Below are 20850 nucleotides of genomic sequence, written 5' to 3'. Positions count from 1 at the left end.
TTTCATTCTGTTCTTAATATTGGTTGAGATATTGCATGTTATGCATATTACTCTGCCAACTTTCCCACTTCACTGATGCAAGCTTCAACTGTCTGTCACTAGAGGGCTCTGAATTGTAACGTGTAACATGGAGATTTGTAACATAACTATGTCAGTGCTGTGCGAAACAGTGTACTGTAATCAAGTTTCTAAACACAGAAAAGTACCTCCAATTGAAATCCATATGAGAATGACGCTGTTACAGTGACGGGTTCCTTAATGACACTGCGACAGGTGATGAAGTTCACCATTCTGACTCTGAAAAGAAGACAGCATTGATGGAGTTCCACCACAAAGAATCACTGACACTGAAAAGTTCAAGAGTATGCCATCACCAGTCAGTCATGCTCACAGTGTTTTGGGATGTTTGATGTGTGTTATATTTGGAATTCATGACTAAATGCACCACCATAAACTCTGTAAGGTACTGTTAGACCCTTAGAAAACTGAAAGCATCAATTCCTAAGAGTTCATTCATACATTGAGCAATCTCCCCTTCAGCATGGCAATGTCAGACCATACTCAAATGCTGTGACATCTGCAACAATATGGCACCTTGGGTCCACTCACTGTCATTGATCATCTTCCACACAGTCCTGACTTGGCCTCATCCAATTTTCATCTGCTCCCAAAACTTAAAGAATCTCTTTGATAGTGATGAAGTGCTGCAAGCAGAGCTGAGGCTGTGGCTCCATCAACAAAGTCAAACATTCTACAGCGGTGGTATCAACAAATTGGTTTCTCCTTGGGAGAAAAAAATGTGTAGAAATGAATGTTAATGTAGTTTGTTTTATTAAAATGCTTTAAGAATTTTCAAATTAAAAATTTGGAGACATTACTTTTAAGTGTGCCCTCATAGTAGATAAACAGCAGCTATTTCACATAACTGACAAAACATCAACACTTTTGAAAGTAGGTTACATTAAGTGACTGTGACTGTTGTTAATACAGGATACAGTTTAAGTTTCTACAAGTGATTCATCTTCTGGTAAAGGATAGCTTGACTCATACCACATTCCAAACTTTCTCTTCCAGACAGGATCTATGGAACATGATGAATTCATTAATGAGTGACTATGGCTCATTCAACTGAAATTGTTATCTACTACAGAAATTGAACGCTCAGTTATATAAAAAAACCAATGACTCTGGAAAAATTAGGAGTCATTTTATTGGTCAATAGTTTCACACATCTGTTCTACTCCTTCTTATGGTTTTTGTAATAAGCAATAAATATGACAATCAAAGCAATATGTTACACAAATACATGGAAAGTATCATTTCTTATCAAAAATTAGTGTCAAAAGTTATATAAAGTTACTTCTGAAACAATTTACATAAGTAAGAAGAAGAAGGAATAGGAAGAAAGAAAAACAAGGCCACATTTATTCATATACTATATTTAGATATTTAAACTAAGGAATTTCACATCAATACAGTTTTTAAAAGCTGTTTTTAATGTATCACATTCTTGTAATACACATTTGCTTAACTTTGCAGAGAGGCTGTTAACTGTATTAAAAGGAAGATTCACATGAGAAAACTATTATTACAAGGAGACTGGATGTCTGGCCAGAACCTACCTCCAGAAGATAAAATTCTTAGTACTGCCAAGACACATATATAATTAGGAGAGAAAACTATCCTACGTTTTGGAACTTTTCATTCAAGGAAGGAAAGGGAAATGTATTGAAAAGATTAGAAGGGAGGGCACGTAACTCAGGCATGAGGTTGAGAACAACCCACCTATTGTAATGAAGGGAACACCTCTTTTCCTAAAGTCTCCCCCTTTCCCTTTGTCTCCTCTCATCCGCATGAAAACTGGGTGTTTAGGTGATCTCCTCTCACTTTCCAACCTTATCTGATCATACACGTTCCAAAAGCTACTACAAAAATGTTCCACTTTTAAGTGTTTCTGCCAGTAGCACATGTAAGCTTTCCTTATGGAAGTAACTTTACAAATTTATAGACAGAGTGTAGAGCATAGGATTCAGCACAACATAATCCTGATTTGCACTGCAGAGGTAAATATCCATATACACATTAATCCTGTTTTGCACTGCAGAGGTAAGTATCTATATACACATATAAATATGAAATAGATAGCTACTGAATAATTAAATGGGAGGAGAGCAATTTTTTTAAAAAAATGGGTCTACCTATGTATGTTTGTATTTTTTATAGATATTATAATAAAGTAATTCCAAATTCTGTGATTAATAAGATGAAGATTAGCATAATTGATAATACTTCATGTAGCAAAAGAACCAATTTAGAACAGCCGTTTTTCCTTTGATTTTTTTTCAGTTCAGTGGCAGTTCTCTTTTTCAGTGTGATCTGCAGATTGCAAAGTGAATATGCCTAAATTTAAAGGACAACAAAATTGTAAGGCTTTTGGATTATTAAGCACTTTAAGCACAATATTGAACCCAGCATTTCAAAATACACCTAATACGTTACGTGAAGAAATCAAAAATATTCTGCAGTAAAACATTTATGTTTCAAGTGCAAAAACTTCATTTTAATCACTTAAAAACAAATATGAGATGTGCAGAAAATAAGTACTGTTTCATTCTACTGCCATCACAACACTGTAGTTGCATTTCCACACACTCACACTCATCTTTCTGGTTCATTTTCCTTCCACTTACTCCACTATAGCTGAAATGTGTTGCGTTTACATTTAAAAGTGATTGTTCAAAATGTTTAAGATAATCTCTGAACCCATTTAGTGTGTTCTGTGACATAGTTTTTGAGCCTCAAGAACGTTAAGCCAGCTACAATTCATATTTAACTTATAGCGATTTATGGTGAAAATGTAATTACTCATGGAATGGTGAGAAAATGGGTGAGACAATTCAATGATTGACCAACCAATGTTGATGATGGAGCATGGAGGGGGCAGCCTACTGTTGTCAATGATGGTTTGGATGAGAAAGTGAATGAGAAAATTCGTGAAAACAGACAGTTCACACTAAGATTGTTTTGTAATGAGTTCCCACAAATTTCAAAAACTTTTGCATGAAATTGTCAAAAATCACATTTTTGCAAATTATGTTGCCAGTAGGTTCTCAAAATGCTCACAGGTGTCCACAAAATGAAGATATTTGGCGGTGCTTTGGCATTCTTACCTGATACAGAGATGTTGTTGTTGTTGTGGTCTTCAGTCCTGAGACTGGTTTGATGCAGCTCTCCATGCTGCTCTATCCTGCGCAAGCTTCTTCATCTCCCAGTACCTACTGCAACCTACATCCTTCTGAATCTGCTTAGTGTATTGATCTCATGGTCTCCCTCTACGATTTTTACCCTCCACGCTGCCCTCCAATGCTAAATTTGTGATCCTCTGATGCCTCAAAACATGTCCTACCAACCGATCCCTTCTTCTAGTCAAGTTGTGCCACAAACTTCTCTTCTCCCCAATCCTATTCAATACCTCCGCATTAGTTACGTGATCTACCCACCTTATCTTCAGCATTCTTCTGTAGCACCACATTTCGAAAGCTTCTATTCTCTTCTTGTCCAAACTGGTTATCGTCCATGTTTCACTTCCATACATGGCTACACTCCATACAAATACTTTCAGAAACGACTTCCTGACACTTAAATCTATACTCGATGTCAACAAATTTCTCTTCTTCAGAAACGATTTCCTTGCCATCTGGTGAGCAAGATGTATGAGACAGGCAAAATACCCACAGACTTCAAGAAGAATATAATGATTCCAATCCCAAAGAAAGCAGGTGTTGACAGATGTGAAAATTACCGAACTATCAGTTTAATAAGTCACAGATGCAAAATACTAACGTGAATTCTTTACAGACGAATGAAAAAACTGGTAGAAGCGGACCTCGGGGAAGATCAGTTTGGATTCCGTAGAAATGTTGGAACATGTGAGGCAATACTAACCTTACGACTTATCTTAGAAGAAAGATTAAGAAAAGGCAAATCTACGTTTCTAGGATTTGTAGACTTAGAGAAAGCTTTTGACAACATTAACTGGAATACTCTCTTTCAAATTCTGAAGGTGGCAGGGGTAAAATACAAGGAGCGAAAGGCTATTTACAATTTGTACAGAAACCAGATGGCAGTTATAAGAGTCGAGGGCCATGAAAGGGAAGCAGTGGTTGGGAAAGGAGTGAGACAGGGTTGTAGCCTCTCCCCGATGTTATTCAATCTGTATATTGAGCAAGCAGTAAAGGAAACAAAAGAAAAATTCGGAGTAGGTATTAAAATTCATGGAGAAGAAGTAAAAACTTTGAGGTTCGCCGATGACATTGTAATTCTGTCAGAGACAGCAAATGACTTGGAAGAGCAGTTGAGCGGAATGGACAGTGTCTTGAAAGGAGGATATAAGATGAACATCAACAAAAGCAAAACGAGGATAATGGAATGTAGTCAAATTAAATCGGGTGATGCTGAGGGGATTAGATTAGGAAATGAGACACTTAAAGTAGTAAAGGAGTTTTGCTATTTAGGGAGTAAAATAACTGATGATGGTCGAAGTAGAGAGGATATAAAATGTAGACTGGCAATGGCAGAGATGATGGAGATGAATTCTTAAATAATATTGTGCCTAGTGATGAAACTTAGGTTTGTCATGTCACTCCAGAATCAAAACAACATTCAATGAAACTGAGGCACACATAACCCCAAAAGACAAAAATTCAAAACAAAATTGTCAGCACAAATAATCATGTGCCCTGTGTTCTGGAACAGATAGGGTGCCCTGCTTGTTGAGTTCCTTCCCAGAGGCAAAGCTGTAAATGTAATATGATAACTGCAAAACACTGAGAAAACTTCTGTATGCAATCCAAAACAAAAGGCATGGAGTGCCAAGCAAGTCATTGTGTTATTTCGTGACAAAGCATATCCCCATTCTGTTAGTGTCACTCAAAACCTTATTCAGCAGGTTGATTGGGAGCATTTCAATCACCCGCCGTACAGCCCTGATCTCACACCTTGTCTACCACTTGTTCTTGAAGCATGATTTTGGAGGAATGCGCTTTGACAGTGATGATGAGCAAAGAATGGTGTTCAGCAGTAGTTGTCTTGAGTAGCAGTATCTTTCTATGAAGACAGCATAGGAAGGTTGGTTTCCCGTTATGTAGAAAAATAGTCTAGTGACTCAATCTTAGTAAGAAATACACATACACACATACTTACTGCAACAAGCTTCGGTGTTGTAGGCAGCCGTAATGCACTTTTCTTTAGACTCACAGGACTGCTTCTTTCCTTCACTAATTCTACAGTTCCATCCCCTGCAGCAACAACAACCTTTGTGGTGCATTTTTCAGTGAGTAATGTCAAGGCTGTAACACCTGTAAATCAATATACAGTTTATAAGAAAACATCAACACTACATTATTTCAGGAAAACTATTTTCTTCAATTTCAGGCATTATTTTCAGTTATCATCATTCTCATTAAAAATAGTAAGTTTACAGGCATTATTTAATTTTCATTTTCTCATCACCAAGGCAGTCATCTGCTTAAGTGTTTGTTTATACATGCATACTGCCATACCACGTTCAATATGAATCAGACCTGACTGATTGAAATCTTTGGAAACCAAATTTATGAACTTCCCTGGTACGAGTGTAAGTGAACGATACAAAGGAAATTTATGTCCTATCATATGACTAACTGATGGGAACTTAAGTGATGATTAGAAGTGCCAACCTTCTGGAATCATCGTTATTACTGTTGATGCCACATCGCTGAACACCAACATCCCTCAGCGCATGGCTTTGCCACTACTGAACACTATCTATCTCAACAACTTACAGACTCGAAATGCTCCATCTCATTCCTTATACACCTTACCAACTATATCCTGAATTTTACTTAGTAATTTATCATGATTTTGTGGAATTTTTGAAAATGCACACAGTAGAGAAACAGACCTATAGTCTGACATTTTCTCTTAGATTTCTTTTTTGTGAAGCATTTATATCAGTTTTTAAGCTGGTGGAAAGTTTCCTGTTGAAGACAGGTTTACAAGGTATGTCACTGGTTCAGAGATTATGTTTGTACAGTTTTTACAGCTAACTATGGTATATTATGTATTCCTGATGAGTGTTTTGGTTTTGGAAACTTGATTTTTTGCTGTACATACTGTATATTTGTTGCCATGAGAAATAGTGTGTTATGAGATATAGTGTGTTATCTACCTGTTCAATGTTTTATGTCAAGTGTGTGTGATTTTTATGGGTGACTATTGCTCAGTTTTTCCTGCTACATTTACAAAATAGCTGTTAAACACACTAGCAACATCCTTCAGCTTGCTGATAATTTGCAAATTTTCATTCAATTGTATGTTATTAATTTTAGTTTTGTTACTTTCTGTTCCTTTCTTTACAACATTCCAATCAGTCTTCATTTTGTTGAAAGTGTTCTCTATGTATCTGTCATCTTCCAGCATTTTGCAATTTTTATTACCTTCCAGCCTATTATAACACAGTTTTTAAAATATCTTTCTAATTCAGGTGGTGTGTGATATATTTTAGTAATTCTGAACAGGAATCATATCTGTGCACATAATTTGCTAATACCTGGGGTGATCCATTTGTTTGAGCAGCTGGCTTTTGTTCTTCTTGTATTAAGTGAAAATGCTACACAAAAATGATATTTATTGTATCAATAAAGATATTAAATTACTCTGATATATTTCCAGCAGTGTAATTTGCTCCCATTACTCTTTTTTAAAGTAATTTCTAAACAGCTTAGTTTTGTGATCACTGTAAGTGTACCTGTCCAAGTTTGTTAGCCTTATCACTTTGAATATTCAGCATTTCCAAGTTTTACTGTTTCTGCTTCCTAATGTTGTTGATTAGAGTTAATTGTTATGCGATATAGTGTGGATATTGTATAACAAGTCTCTCATGTACCAAGTGTATTCTGATTTCTAAGTTATAAGAGATTCATTAACTCTGGTGTTTGCTAAAGTTGTATTGAAATCACCATGCAAATAGTTTGCTTATTTTTTGGTGTTTGAATTAATGTATTTTCTATATGCTGAAGGAAGTTAAGTATGTCTCCTTCAGGAGATCTGTTGGCTCACTGCAGTGCTATTGAGTGGCATGTACAAGGCTTTGATCTTACACCACACAATTTCTTTTTGTAGATAAGGACAATGGAGGAAGTTATTGCACTGAACCATGTATGCTAAATAATTTGAAAGCTCACATCTGACATGTTCTCACCAATGCAACACAAGAGTTCCTGTTGAATTTGATTGAGAACATTCACAAATTATTGGAAAAATTGGTGGGATATGCCAGTTCCTATGTGAAATTTCAAGGTTAAAGTTAATTTTTTATAATTCTGCTGATTATAATACATTTCGATTCAATAAACTAGACAGACTATTTTGGCAAATATTACTGATTTCCTATTGGCACTTACTTTTCATCTGCACATCAAGAAAAAATTCCCCACAGTAATAGAGATTATGTTTTAAAATTATATATGTATTTCAGAATTATGTTTTTAGAATTGTCTCACTGTCTTTTGGAGTATATAGTAATAACATAAAATCATCAGCAGCATTCTTTGCAATATATCAACACGAACAGTTCATCACTTCATTAATGACACCCGTGTTGTGCAAACACACGCACACACACACACACACACACACACACACACACACACACTTGCATATGCACGTGCAGAAAGGCAGAAAGAGATAGATCTATACTTCTGCCTGTTGAATGTTTTATACTTTACCATATTTAGTAATATTGTTACTTGCCTTTGCTGTACCGTTCTGATGGCTCAGCTCCTTCTGCTAATTTTTTCTTTGGAATTTTTGCGTAACAGCCTTCAAGTACAGGATTAACTCCAGCAGCTGAACCTGACCCATAATTTAATCGAATTTTCAGTATATCTCCTGATGTTGTTCCGCAATATGCATATTCATCCTCAGCATCCACCTTATAAAGAAAATAATCTTAGAAAATAATGAACATTCTACTCTTGTAACATAAAGTCAACTGTCATGGGACATATTATAGTAATAGTGTGTTAAGTCAAGTAAAAAATAAACAATAAGAAAGACAGTTAATTTTTAAACATAGTCTCATTAGATGATTATATGTCATCCAGTCAGTGTCAGATTTTCAGTTTTTCAGCCAACAGAAAAGTAGGTTTTGCTGAACTTTTCAAAATGTGAAATTATGGAGGCAGTCGTCTTCTTGTCCAATAAAAATTTCTTTCATGCAAAGTAAATTTTCAGTTTAGTAAATAAAAAGAAAAAAATCTTTGGGCTGGAAATAATACAGCTAATAAGGAAAAACATAGAATTTCAAATCACATTCTTTTTCTCATCCAAGGCTGTGAACTGTGACAACAGCCTTGGCTGCATTATGAACATTGTCCAGGTTAAGCTTGGTGATGGTGCTCCCAGAACAGATTCCAAGCCTGCTGAGTAATATTTCAGATTACCATTTCTAGGTAGACTGCCATTCCCAAGTTCCAAGCTCCAGCTGCCCTGAAAAGATGTGTTCCTCCTCTTGTACCACTGGGATGTAATATAACATACTCTTCCACTATCTCTGCCATTGACATCACCACCAACACAAAATGAAAATGAAAGACACCCTCAGGCCTCACAACCAGATGCTGACGGGATCAGAAAAAGCAAGAGCTGACCAGCAAAAAAAATAGGAGATGTCTGACACAAGTAAGTGGAAGTAGTTTTAGATATAGCTAAGGGCCTAAGGGGTTGCTGCCTACATCCCCCTATGAAGGGAGCCCTCTAGAAGGCAGAAACTGAAGAGGAGTATAAGCAAACACAGAACTGTACCAAACAAGTAACTAGGCTAGCACGTCAAGAGTCATGGCATCATTTTATAATTAAATCAGAACAAGATATACATGGGAGGCACACTTTTGCCCATAAACTAACAAATCTCCCAATAGAATGGAACAGATCTAAATATAATGTACGAAGATCTGTGGAAAGAATTTTATAAAAAAAGTGTGGCATAAAAAAAGATCCAGAATTGAAGGAGGAGAAGGAAATTACATCACACAATAGTGCAAAGGAGTCAATAACAACACAAGAAGTAGTTCCAAAAAGTATAAAAAACAGGAAAGGATATGGACCAGATGGTACTAACAATGAACTCTGAAAATATGTCGGTCCTTTTTGTGATGTTAGAGTATTACCTTTATTTAATAGATGTTGGCATTGGTTCTGAACTCTTGAAAAATATCTGAAGTGCTATCAATTTTTGAAAAAGGTCAAAGAAACAACAGTGAAAATTATAGAGGGATTAGCCTCCAAAACTCAGCCTATTAAGTATTTACAATTGCTTAAGAACCATAAAAGAGAGTCTCCTATTAGATGAACATAGTGAATTCCAGAAAGGCCGTTCATGCAGTGATAATGTATTTCCCATAAAAAGGGTTTTAGAGAAATGATGAGAATACAATTTAGAGACACATAAAGCTTTTATTGACTTTGGAAAAAGCTTTTTACAGTATGGACAGAAAGAAACTGTGGGACATAATGATTAAAATGGATATTCTAGATATCTTATTGAAGCTATAAAAAAATTATCAAAGTTGGTTGTAATAAAACTGAAGAAATCACTACTCATAAGGGGCTCAAACAAGGCTGGAGCTTGTCACTGATCTTATTTAATGTATATATAAATGATCTGATTAAGATCTGGAGACAGGAAGTAAATCCAGGTATAGAATAAATAGAAAAAATATGTTAATATCCTCATTTGTGTAGATGATGTTAATATTTTGGAAGAAAGTGAAGATGTGTTACCAAAAGCAGTCTATAAATTATGTCAATTACACAAAAGAGAATATAACCTTTGAATATCAACAATGAAAACTAATCATGGCTCATCATGGGAAATATCCCACACGTTCAAAAACAATAATAGCTAATACAGCAATTGAGCAGGTCACCAGCTGCTCAAAAATAATAATAGGTAATACACCACTTGAGCAGGTTACTAACTTTAACTTTCAGGGTGCAACATAAGCTATGACATGGAAAAGGACATAGAAAATAAAATTAATAAATATAAGTCAATATTCAGAATGATAAACAGAACATTTCAGAGTGAAGTATCGAAGGAACCAAAATAAAAATTTTATGAAACCATGGTTACTGCCTGCATTGTTATATGGAAGTAAGTCATGAATCCCTAAAAGGTATGATGAAATTAAATTACAAGTTAGTAAATATAAGATTCCTTAGCAAAGCAAGAGGTATTACCAGGGATGACTATATAAGAAATGAAGATACTAGAAATTAATTACATATTTACAATATAATGAAAAGATTGAAGAAACTAAAACATTATGGAATGATCACCTACAAAGCATAAGTGCAGAGAAAATCCAACATCTGGCCATGCTGTACCAGCCAAGAGGATGAGAGGATGTAGGAAGACCCAGAATGAGGTGGCAGTGAAAAAGTGGAGATGGAACAGGCACAATCGCCTAAGCATTGAAGCACAAAAGAAGAAGGTGCTTCTTCTACTACAGCAACTTTTCTCTGAATTGGAGTGTAAATGTTGTGATAGAGTATTTTATTATGAGTGAATGAATCTTGTTTACAAATCTTGATCATTTTTCAGTAAATCGTTGTTTCAAACAGTTCAGTAATGTTGGTTAATAGAATCCAGCAATGCTTCTGCCCTGTCCCCATGTTATTTTATCTCTGATATACTCTCAGAATTGTGGTAAAATGCATTTTTGCAAATATTAAAGTTATTTTACGCCAGTATTTCATACAGTGAGTGTAAGTAGTCAGCAATTTCTCAACAAAAGCTATAATTTAATCATCATCCTCATCATCATTTAAGACTTATTATGCCTTTCAGCGTTCAGTCTGGAGCATAGTCACCCTTATAAAATTCCTCCATGATCCCCTATTCAGTGCTAACATTGGTGCCTCTTCTGATGTTAAGCCTATTACTTCAAAATCGTTCTTAAACGAATCCAGGTACCTTCTCCTTGGTCTACCCTGACTCCTCCAACCCTCTACTGCTGAACCCATGAGTCTCTTGGGTAACCTTGCTTCTCCCATGCATGTCACATGACTCCACCATCTAAGTCTGTTCGCCCTGACTGCTACATCTATAGAGTTCATTCCCAGTTTTTCTTTGATTTCCTCATTGTGGACAGCCTCCTGCCATTTTTCCCATCTACTAGTATCTGCAATCATCCTAGCTACTTTCATATCTGTAACCTCAACCTTATTGATAAGATAACCTGAATCCACCCAGCTTTCGGATCCATACCACAAAGTTGGTCGAAAGATTGAACGGTGCACAGATAACTTAGTCTTGGTATTGACTAGCTTCTTGCAGAAGAGAGTAGATCGTAGCTGAGCATTCACTGCATTAGTTTTGCTACACCTCACTTCCAGTTCTTTCACCATGTTGCCATCCTGTGAGAATATGCATCCTAAGTACTTGAAACCGTCCACCTGTTCTAAATTTGTTCCTCCTATTTGGCACTCGGTCTGTTTATATCTCTTTCCCACTGACATTACTTTCGTTTTGGAGATGCTAATCTTCATACCATAGTCCTTACATTTCTGATCTAGTTCTGAAATATTACTTTGCAAACTTTCAATCGAATCTGCCATCACAACTAAGTCATCTGCACATGTGAGACTGCTTATTTTGTGTTCACATATCTTAATCTCACCCAGCCAGTCTATTGTTTTCAACATATGATCCATAAAAAATATGAACAACAGTGGAGACAGGTCGCAGCCTTGTCTTACCCCTGAAACTACTCTGAACCATTAACTCAATTTACCGTCAACTCTAACTGCTGCCTGATTATCTATGTAAAGACCTTTAATTGCTTGCAAAAGTTTGCCTCCTATTCCATAATCTTGTAGAACAGACAATAACTTCCTCCTAGTAACCCGGTCATATGCCTTTTCTAGATCTATAAAGCATAGATACAATTCCCTGTTCCACTCGTAACACTTCTCCATTATTTGCCGTAAGCTAAAGATCTGGTCCTGACAACCTCTAAGAGGCCTAAATCCACACTGATTTTCATCCAGTTTGTCCTCAACTAATACTCGCACTTTCCTTTCAACAATACCTGAGAAGATTTTACACACAACACTGATTAAAGAGATACTTCTGTAGTTGTTACAATCTTTTCTGTTTCCATGTTTAATGATTGGTGTGATTACTGCTTTCATCCAGTCTGATGGAACCTGTCCCGACTCCCACGCCATTTCAATTATCCTGTGTAGCCATTTAAGACCTGACATTCCACTGTATTTGATGAGTTCCGACTTAATTTCATCCGCCACAGCCACTTTATTGCACTGCAATCTATTGACCATTTTCTCCACTTCCTCAACTGTGATCCTATTTCCATCATCATTCCTATCCCATTGTAGATCGAAATCTGAAACATTACTGATCATATTTTCACCTACATTGAGCAAATCTTCAAAATATTTCCTCCATCTACCCAAGGCATCAACAGGATTCACCAGCAGTTTACCTGACCTGTCCAAAATAAATGTGAATGTATGCTTTCCCGGTGTATACAGCTAGCGAAGAGTTCTCGGCCTTCCAGCCGGGTGGCGGTGTCTTCAAACTGCGACGTTTCGACGAGTGACATACTCATCATCTTCTGGCGAAGTGCCGAGACGTTGCGGATGCCGGTCCCTTTATACCTGCAGTGTGCCCCCCACTACCCGGCCGCAGGAGGCTGGGTCCAGAGGAGCCGGCGGGCGGGGTGGAGGGGGAAGCGAGTGCGCCGCTCGTGTCTCCGTCAGAGCATTCTGATCGCGTCTCATGAGCTGGACGGTTCTTGTTGCGTTCCTGGCGTATTGCGGCTAATGCTGGATTCCAGGCCACGCTCAGTTGATAGCTTTCGTCCCTGTTCACAAGATTCTCGTGGACCCGTATTTCTATTGATTCTTTAATGACGCTATCCCAATAGCTCCCGGCTCGGCATAGCACCCTGGTGTTTTCGAAATCAAAGGTGTGGTTTTCTTTGATGCTGTGTTCAGCTATAGCAGATTTCTCCATCTGTCCAAGTCGAACATGCCTGATGTGTTCCTCGCACATTTTAGAGATGCAGCGCTGCGTTTGACCAATGTACTGCACACCACATTCGCATGCAATGCTGTATATACCAGATGTGTTTAGTTTGAGTGGGTCTTTAGCTGAGCCCAGCAGCTCTTTCGTCTTCGTCGGTGGTCGGAAGACAGTATTTATGTTTGATTTTCTTAATAGCCTCCCGATTTTGGCTGATGTGGGCCCCAAATATGGAAGAAAGGCGAGTCTCTTGTTAACTTCCTCTTCGTCTTCCTGAAATTTGTCAACCTGTTTCCTCTTGAAGGCCCTGCTAATCTGTGTTTCACTGTACCCGTTTTTCCGAAATACCTCTCTTAGGTGGTGTAATTCATCTGAGAGGCTTTCTTTGTCACAAATGACTTGCGCCCTATGTACCAAGGTGGTCAGTACTGACTGGCGTTGCGCTGGATGGTGGCAGCTGGTTATTATGAACAAGTGGATGGAGTGGCCATGGGATCTCCCCTTGCTCCAGGGATCGCGAATCTCTATATGGAACACTTTGAGGAGGTGGCACTACAAACTGCTCACCGTAAACCCAGGCACTTCTTCAGCTATGTGGACGACACTATCGTGATTTGGCAGCATGGCAGGCAGGCACTGGAGGAGTTTATGGACCACCTAAATGGCATACATGAGAATATCACCTTCACGAAGGAAGTAGAAGAGAATGGCTGTATTCCATTCCTGGACATACTGATCAGGAAGAAAGTGGATGGCACGCTGGGCCATTCAGTATATAGAAAAAAGACGCACACAGACCTGTACCTACATGCAACCAGCTGCCACCATCCGGCGCAACGCCAGTCAGTACTGACCACCTTGGTACATAGGGCACACGTCATTTGTGACAAAGAAAGCCTCTCAGACGAATTACACCACCTAAGAGAGGTATTTCGGAAAAACGGGTACAGTGAAACACAGATTAGCAGGGCCTTCAAGAGGAGACAGGCTGACAAATTTCAGGAAGACGAAGAGGAAGTTAACAAGAGACTCGCCTTTCTTCCATATTTGGGGCCCACATCAGCCAAAATCGGGAGGCTATTAAGAAAATCAAACATAAATACCGTCTTCCGACCACCTCCGAAGACGAAAGAGCTGCTGGGCTCAGCTAAAGACCCACTCAAACTAAACACACCTGGTATATACAGCATTGCATGCAAATGTGGTGTGCAGTACATTGGTCAAACGCAGCGCTACATCTCTAAAAGGTGCGAGGAACACATCAGGCATGTTCGACTTGGACAGATGGAGAAATCTGCTATAGCTGAACACAGCATCAAAGAAAACCACACCTTTGATTTCGAAAACACCAGGGTGCTGTGCCGAGCCGGGAGCTATTGGGATAGCGTCATTAAAGAATCAATAGAAATACGGGTCCATGAGAATCTTGTGAACAGGGATGAAGGCTATCAACTGAGCGTGGCCTGGAACCCAGCATTGGCCACAATACGCCAGGAACACAACAAGAACCGTCCAGCTCACGAGACGCGATCAGAATGCTCTGACGGAGACACAAGCGGCGCAACCGCTTCCCCCTCCACCCCGCCCGCCAGCTCCTCTGGACCCAGCCTCCCGTGGCTAGGTGGTGGGGGGCACACCGCAGGTATAAAGGGACCGGCATCCGCAACGTCTCGGCACTTCGCCAGAAGATGATGAGTATGTCATTCGTCGAAACGTCGCAGTTTCAAGACACCGCCACCCGGCTGGAAGCCCGAGAACTCTTCGCCAGCTGTCCAAAATACTTGTCATTTCCTTCTTACCTCCATTTCAAAGACTGCTAATTACACTCCAGAATGGTTTTCCAGCAGCTTGACCCCAAGTCTCCGAACCTGTTTCCAAAGTCTTCCCAATATTTCTTCTTGGATGCTACAATTATCTGTTTCTTTCTTCAACATAACTTTTTCTGTCTACCTGAGTTCTAGTATGTCGCCATTTTAGATATGCCTTCTTTTTCCTTTTACAGGCTGCCTTGGCTGTGTCATTCCACCAAGCTGTTTGCTTCATCCTACCTTTACACACTACTGTTCCAAGACATTCTTTAGCCACTTCTAGTACTGTGTCCCTGTACCTTGTCCATTCCTTTTTCCAATGACTGTAATTGGCTACATTCAACTAACTGGTACCTTTCTGAGATCACTGTTATGTACTTGTGCCTGATTTCCTTATCCTGAAGTTTCTCCACTCTTATCCTCCTGCATATGGACCTGACCCCCTGCACTTTCGGCCTCACAATACCAATTTCACTGCATATTAAATAGTGATCAGAGTCATCAAAGAATCCCCTGAATACACGTGTGTCCCTCACAGCCTTCCTGAGTTCCTGATCTGTTATTATATAGTCAATGACAGAACTAGTTCCCCTGCCATCCCAAGTATGCCGTTGAATGTTCTTATGTTTAAAAAAGGAGTTTGTGATTACTAATCCCATACTGGCACAGATATCCAAGAGTTGTTTCCTGTTCCTGTTGGCCTCCATGTCCTCTCCAAACTTACCCATAACCTTTTCATACCCTTCTGTTCGATTTCTAATCCTGGCGTTAAAATCACCCATGAGCAGAACACTGCCCTTGTCCTTTACTCTAACAACTACATCACTGAGTGCATCATAAAAACTATCCATGTATCTTGATCTGTCCCTTCACAATGCGAATATACTGACACAATCCTAATTTTCTTGCTAGACACTGTCAAATCTATCTAAATCAGTCATTCATTTACATATCTTATTGCAACTACGCTGGGTTCCATTTCTTTCCTGATGTAAAGCCCTACACACCATTGTGCTATTGCTGCTTTGACTCCTGACAGGTAGATCTTGTATTCTCCCACTTCCTCTTCTTTCTCACCCCTTACCCAAATGTCACTAACAGCTAAAATGTCCAACCCCATCTTACTTGCAGCCACTGCCAGCTCTACCTTCTTCACAGAGTAGCCCCCATTGATATTAATTGCTCCCCATCTCGTTACCATTCATTTGCTGAGTTGTATCTTAGGAGTCCCTTGTTTGTCAATTAGAGGTGGGACTCCGTCACCTCCAAAGGTCCGAGGAATTTTGCTCTGATTGTTGCCAGCATCATATTAAAGTACCAGGGAAGCAGGTTGCTAGCCTTACGTGACCCGGGTCCCATTGAGTTTTACCCCTAACGGTTGAGGGACTAACCAGTGGATTTGGTAGTCTTTGCCATCTGAGCACAAAGGTGACCATGACTCAGAATATGTTTGAGATGCCCAGCCTTATTCCAAAGTAACTGGTATCCTGACTGTCAGGACCACTTACTTGGCCACTCATATGTTGCCTGTAGTTCATGAACTAGGACATGACAACAGGAATAATTTAATTCCACAAAATGCATGTGAACTTCACTCAGTTTTTTATATAACTGCTACCTACAGCCATTAGCCAACATTTAGAGGTTGGTATGGTGAAGATAATACATTTGGTAATAGGAGAATCTATGGCTAAATCATCAGTGTAATGGACTTGGAAGAATTTTTGTACTACAGCCATTTTTATTGAGCGGTCAACTTAACGGATATCAATTGTGTGCTTACATTTAAATGGCTTGTTAACACACTCATTTTGAAGTACAACTATACATTATTTATTGTATAATGAGCTGTTAACTTCAAATAGGTTAGAATTTTATGGTGCATTAAGTATTAATAAATAGTACTATGCTTCTACATCTGTATATGTAAATGTAAACACCACTTAGGCATTAGGCCTTAAGCCTGTACTGACTGGCTAACTGCTGCTTCCAAAGCAGTATGAGGACAAGACTATGATTGTGGGACATGTGATGTGCCTGTTACCTATCCCTCCAGCTTCACCCCAGTAGATGAATCCTGATGACACCACTGCTTCTTTATTCAAGCTGGTCCTCATTTGGCCTCATGCACCTGAGTGGACCCTGTTCCAGACCTCCTTACCTCAGAAAAAATGTGAAGAGGGAATCAAACATGGGTCCTTCCACACCAAAGCTGATGACATTAATCACCTGGCTACAGAGGAGGTCTGGATCCGTGATTAAACTTCAGAAACAGTCATAAGCAGCTACTGTATCGAAGCAGGATGATTTTAGTACAAATAACAGTGTTCAAAGTAAAGGCTTGAAATATTTGTTATAAAGTGATTACAGTAACTCACTGGCAAAAATAAATCTTACAATAGGGAATTGAGAAGAATGAGGTAATCGGCTTGAAAACAGAATATAACAAACTTTAATTATACAGCAGTTCATGCATTTCAAAGAATTCATGCATTTTAAAATATCACACTCCAAGTTCCTACATACTTCAAGATTCATAAATGTTTACTCAGTCATAATCAACTCTGTGTCAGTTTTGTGGAAACAAAAAAGCATCTTGAAGGATGGTCAGTGACCGAAGACATTGTCATTGTGTCATCGTCAGGGTGCAGAAGCGGCTCCTTGCTGAAGGTACAGTGTTGACATAGGTCACTGTCCGTAGATGGCTACTGCTGGGCTACTGTTCCCACCTGCAGCCATTAGCGATTTGTAGTTGAAAGTTGGCAGCAATGTTGTGAGCTGTGTCCAGAACATGGTGCTGTGGCTACAGCCACTATTTGATTTGTTATATTTTTCCCTCCTTAGCTGAATTCAGCCCTCAAAAATCTTGCTTGAAAGTTGACTGTAACACAATCACTAAAATATTATCATTTATATACATTTCGTGTCCTCCCACTTGAATTCCGGGTGCACTCCTGAGGGGTAAACTTCACTTTTGGTGTCACTGCTCCTTTTCTGTAATTACACTTATAACATTGTTTTACTCTTGTACTAGACACAAACACCAACTTTTTAGTTTGTGGTTTTCACTGTCCTATGTCATATAATTCTTTACTGGGAAGTAGCTTCTTGTCCCCATCACATGGGAGGGAGCACATATCACTCCCAAGTAATGACGTCTTATTGATGTTTATTTACTCCTTCCTGTATCATTTTCTATAGTTGAGATGATCTAAGAAGGTCCCTGACAGCTCACAACATTGTTGCCAAATTTCAACTACAAATTGCTAACGGCTGCAGTTGGGAACAGTAGCCATCTACAGAGCTCTGACAACACTGAGGCAGTGCCATAGAGACGTTTACAAAATTGTATTATGTTAGTGGTTGAGGTAGTCCCATAAAGCTGCCACACCCAACCCACTGCAACTGTCTGGGATCAACTTATGGCAATTCAACTACAGATGTTCACCTAAATAATTTACTAAATACCTTTAACAATTATCAGTTAGAATACATGTACTGTGGGTTACACCCTTCATTAACCAATAGGGAACAAAAATGATATATACAAACTGAGCTGTATACATGTTGCCCTATTGTTTGGTGATACTTGCTTGCATGAACTTTGCAGTTTGTTCTCTGTCCTATCGTACCATATTTTCCATCTTAGAAGTTACGAAAAAATTCTTTTCAACAGTAAGAAATCCATGGTGACCTTGCTTTAGTGATGTTTTCAAGACATCATGAGTGGGTACTCAATCAAAACTTCCATAACCTACTGCTCTTATTACTCTTTATTAATTTCTTTTGCTCTGTGAAATTTATCCAGGATACTGCACTTCAAAAGATCTGTGATACCACTGACCTACCTAGAGATGGTTCACCAGCTTCACTTGTGCTATACCATGCTCATATAATTCCCTTTATTTTTCCCCAGCTATAGGCACTATATCAGCTCCTAGATGGGGCATCAACAGCACGGAGCAGTCGCCCAATGCAGCAAGTACCTCAACACACTGTAGTATAACCATCCGTGATTCTATTTTGCAGATACACTGTGTCCATCCCAGCTCACAGCACATGCATAAAGAATGCCAAAAATTCCACACGCAGAATGAGGGTCACAAAAAAATCTACTAAAGTAAAATGAATATTCCTTTTAAAAATTATGGACACAATCACTCATTACATTGTAAGAATGAAGTAGAACACATTACTTAAGTCAATACAGTCTGCTACATCCTGTGGTCCTCTGCGTAGATGGATGATGTCATGACAATCTTCTTCTGCAAATACTGTAAATCAAACCAATGTTAACTACTTTTCAACTCATACTGTCAATGAGACACAGTAATGACATTTTTTTATGTCTTCCATCACAAACAAAAATTGTATATCACAATCCCTTATTTTATAATGAATTAGTCTCTAAGTCTTAAATGATCTTTAACTATCGTAGCTTTGTTTCAAACCTTTACATGTACATGGACTTACATCAGTCCATGAATTTAACTTGTGATCTGGCATGGAAAATTCTGTTTTCACACATATTCTCTTCATACCATCTGATCCTCTTTTAAGTGTATTATCTCGAATGTGTGCACTACACACATATAAGGTTGACCATTGAGTACATTCCTTGTTCATCTACTAATTGTTCTTTCTGGTTACTCATGAAGTAGATAAGTGATTCTTTCGTAAAGAAAACTAATCATGGTTTCCTGGTCGTTTAAAGCCACTAAACCTACAGAAAATGCTAAAATGATTAATTACATTACAACAAGATTTCTCCTACATGAGCATTTAAAAACCCATGGCATAATTCAGTACTTTTATCAAAACTGTATAATATCTCCAATGACTTACACTTAACCTAGCTTATGACAAGCTGTTACTCCAGGATACACATGTTTCATCACATGGAGGTACATTCATAAATTTGTGCCTTTGTTCAACACTTAATAGGATCTAATAAATGCTCTTGTTTATGCTAAGGTCATAAGTGACCATGTCTTACATGCGTTACATTACTCACATAACCACGAATCATTCTATTGAGGAATTACAGGCCAAGAGGAATTAGCAACTCTTTGTTGCTCCTTTTGATACTCATGCTCCCTATGCTTCATGTAGACAATATAACTCAGCCATGTACATTCTCATTCACCCATTTACACAAATACCCAACTCCAAGAAGCTGCACTATCCAGGTCAGTTCTTCTGTCTTTCTGTCTTTGAGTAGGATTTCAAGTAACAGCATGCTATCTTTGTGAGACTGCCGGACACACTGCTTAATGCAACATCCAACACAGTCCTAAATTGCTACATTGATACTATCATCCTATCTCCTTTTACTCCCATTATGGTACAGGTGTTCTCTTAATGGGTCAACCTAACCTGTAACATTGGCTGGACAGATATTTTAACACACTATTTATTATAATGTTTCACGAAAGGTTTTGGCTATTATATAGGTCTCCATCTGTTTTTAGTGATGGGTTGCATTCAAAAGTTTTCACAGTATATTTAAATGTTCTGAATACTCACTAGTTTTCTACGTTCCTTTCCTTTCCTTAATGAAGTTATGAAAGGTCATGTTCTTATTGTACAGTGAGAAATGTGTGCAGTTATCTCTGAGTAGATGTTATCCATTCTCCTCCATTTATATATATTGTCATTAAAATTTATTTGTGATAAGGAAACAGCAAGACACAAAAAAGTCACTATGTCATTGTATGATATCTACCCCTGTGTTAGACAAACATTTTTCTTGGCTTGTGGAGGAATTGACAAAAAGTACAGCTTTTGCATGGAGAATACCTACTATCTTATAAGTCAAACAATCTAAAATCCAAGATGAAATTTAACAATATGAGAAGGAAAGGTGCTAATCACCATATAGCAAAGATGCTGAGTTGCAGATAGGCACAACAAAAAGACTCTCACAATTAAAGCTTTCGGCCACTGGAGTGA

At 38.4% G+C, this 20850-nt stretch overlaps 1 protein-coding gene across 1 annotated transcript in view; it reads right to left on the bottom strand.

The window, feature by feature from the left end:
* The window catches only part of LOC124775504 (cilia- and flagella-associated protein 52-like), a 244150-nt gene that overhangs the window by 147178 nt on the left and 76122 nt on the right, over window positions 1-20850 (bottom strand). The window contains exons 5-6 of the mRNA XM_047250337.1: window positions 7792-7972; window positions 5203-5357 (exon numbers count right to left, since the gene is read on the bottom strand). Of these exons, the coding sequence (XP_047106293.1) occupies window positions 5203-5357; window positions 7792-7972 (336 nt within the window). The remainder of the gene's footprint in view (window positions 1-5202; window positions 5358-7791; window positions 7973-20850) is intronic.

This window comes from Schistocerca piceifrons, chromosome 2 (genome assembly GCF_021461385.2).
Source record: "Schistocerca piceifrons isolate TAMUIC-IGC-003096 chromosome 2, iqSchPice1.1, whole genome shotgun sequence".
In the NCBI taxonomy this organism is placed as follows: Eukaryota; Metazoa; Arthropoda; class Insecta; order Orthoptera; family Acrididae; genus Schistocerca; species Schistocerca piceifrons.
This window is presented reverse-complemented; position numbering and strand designations above follow the sequence as displayed.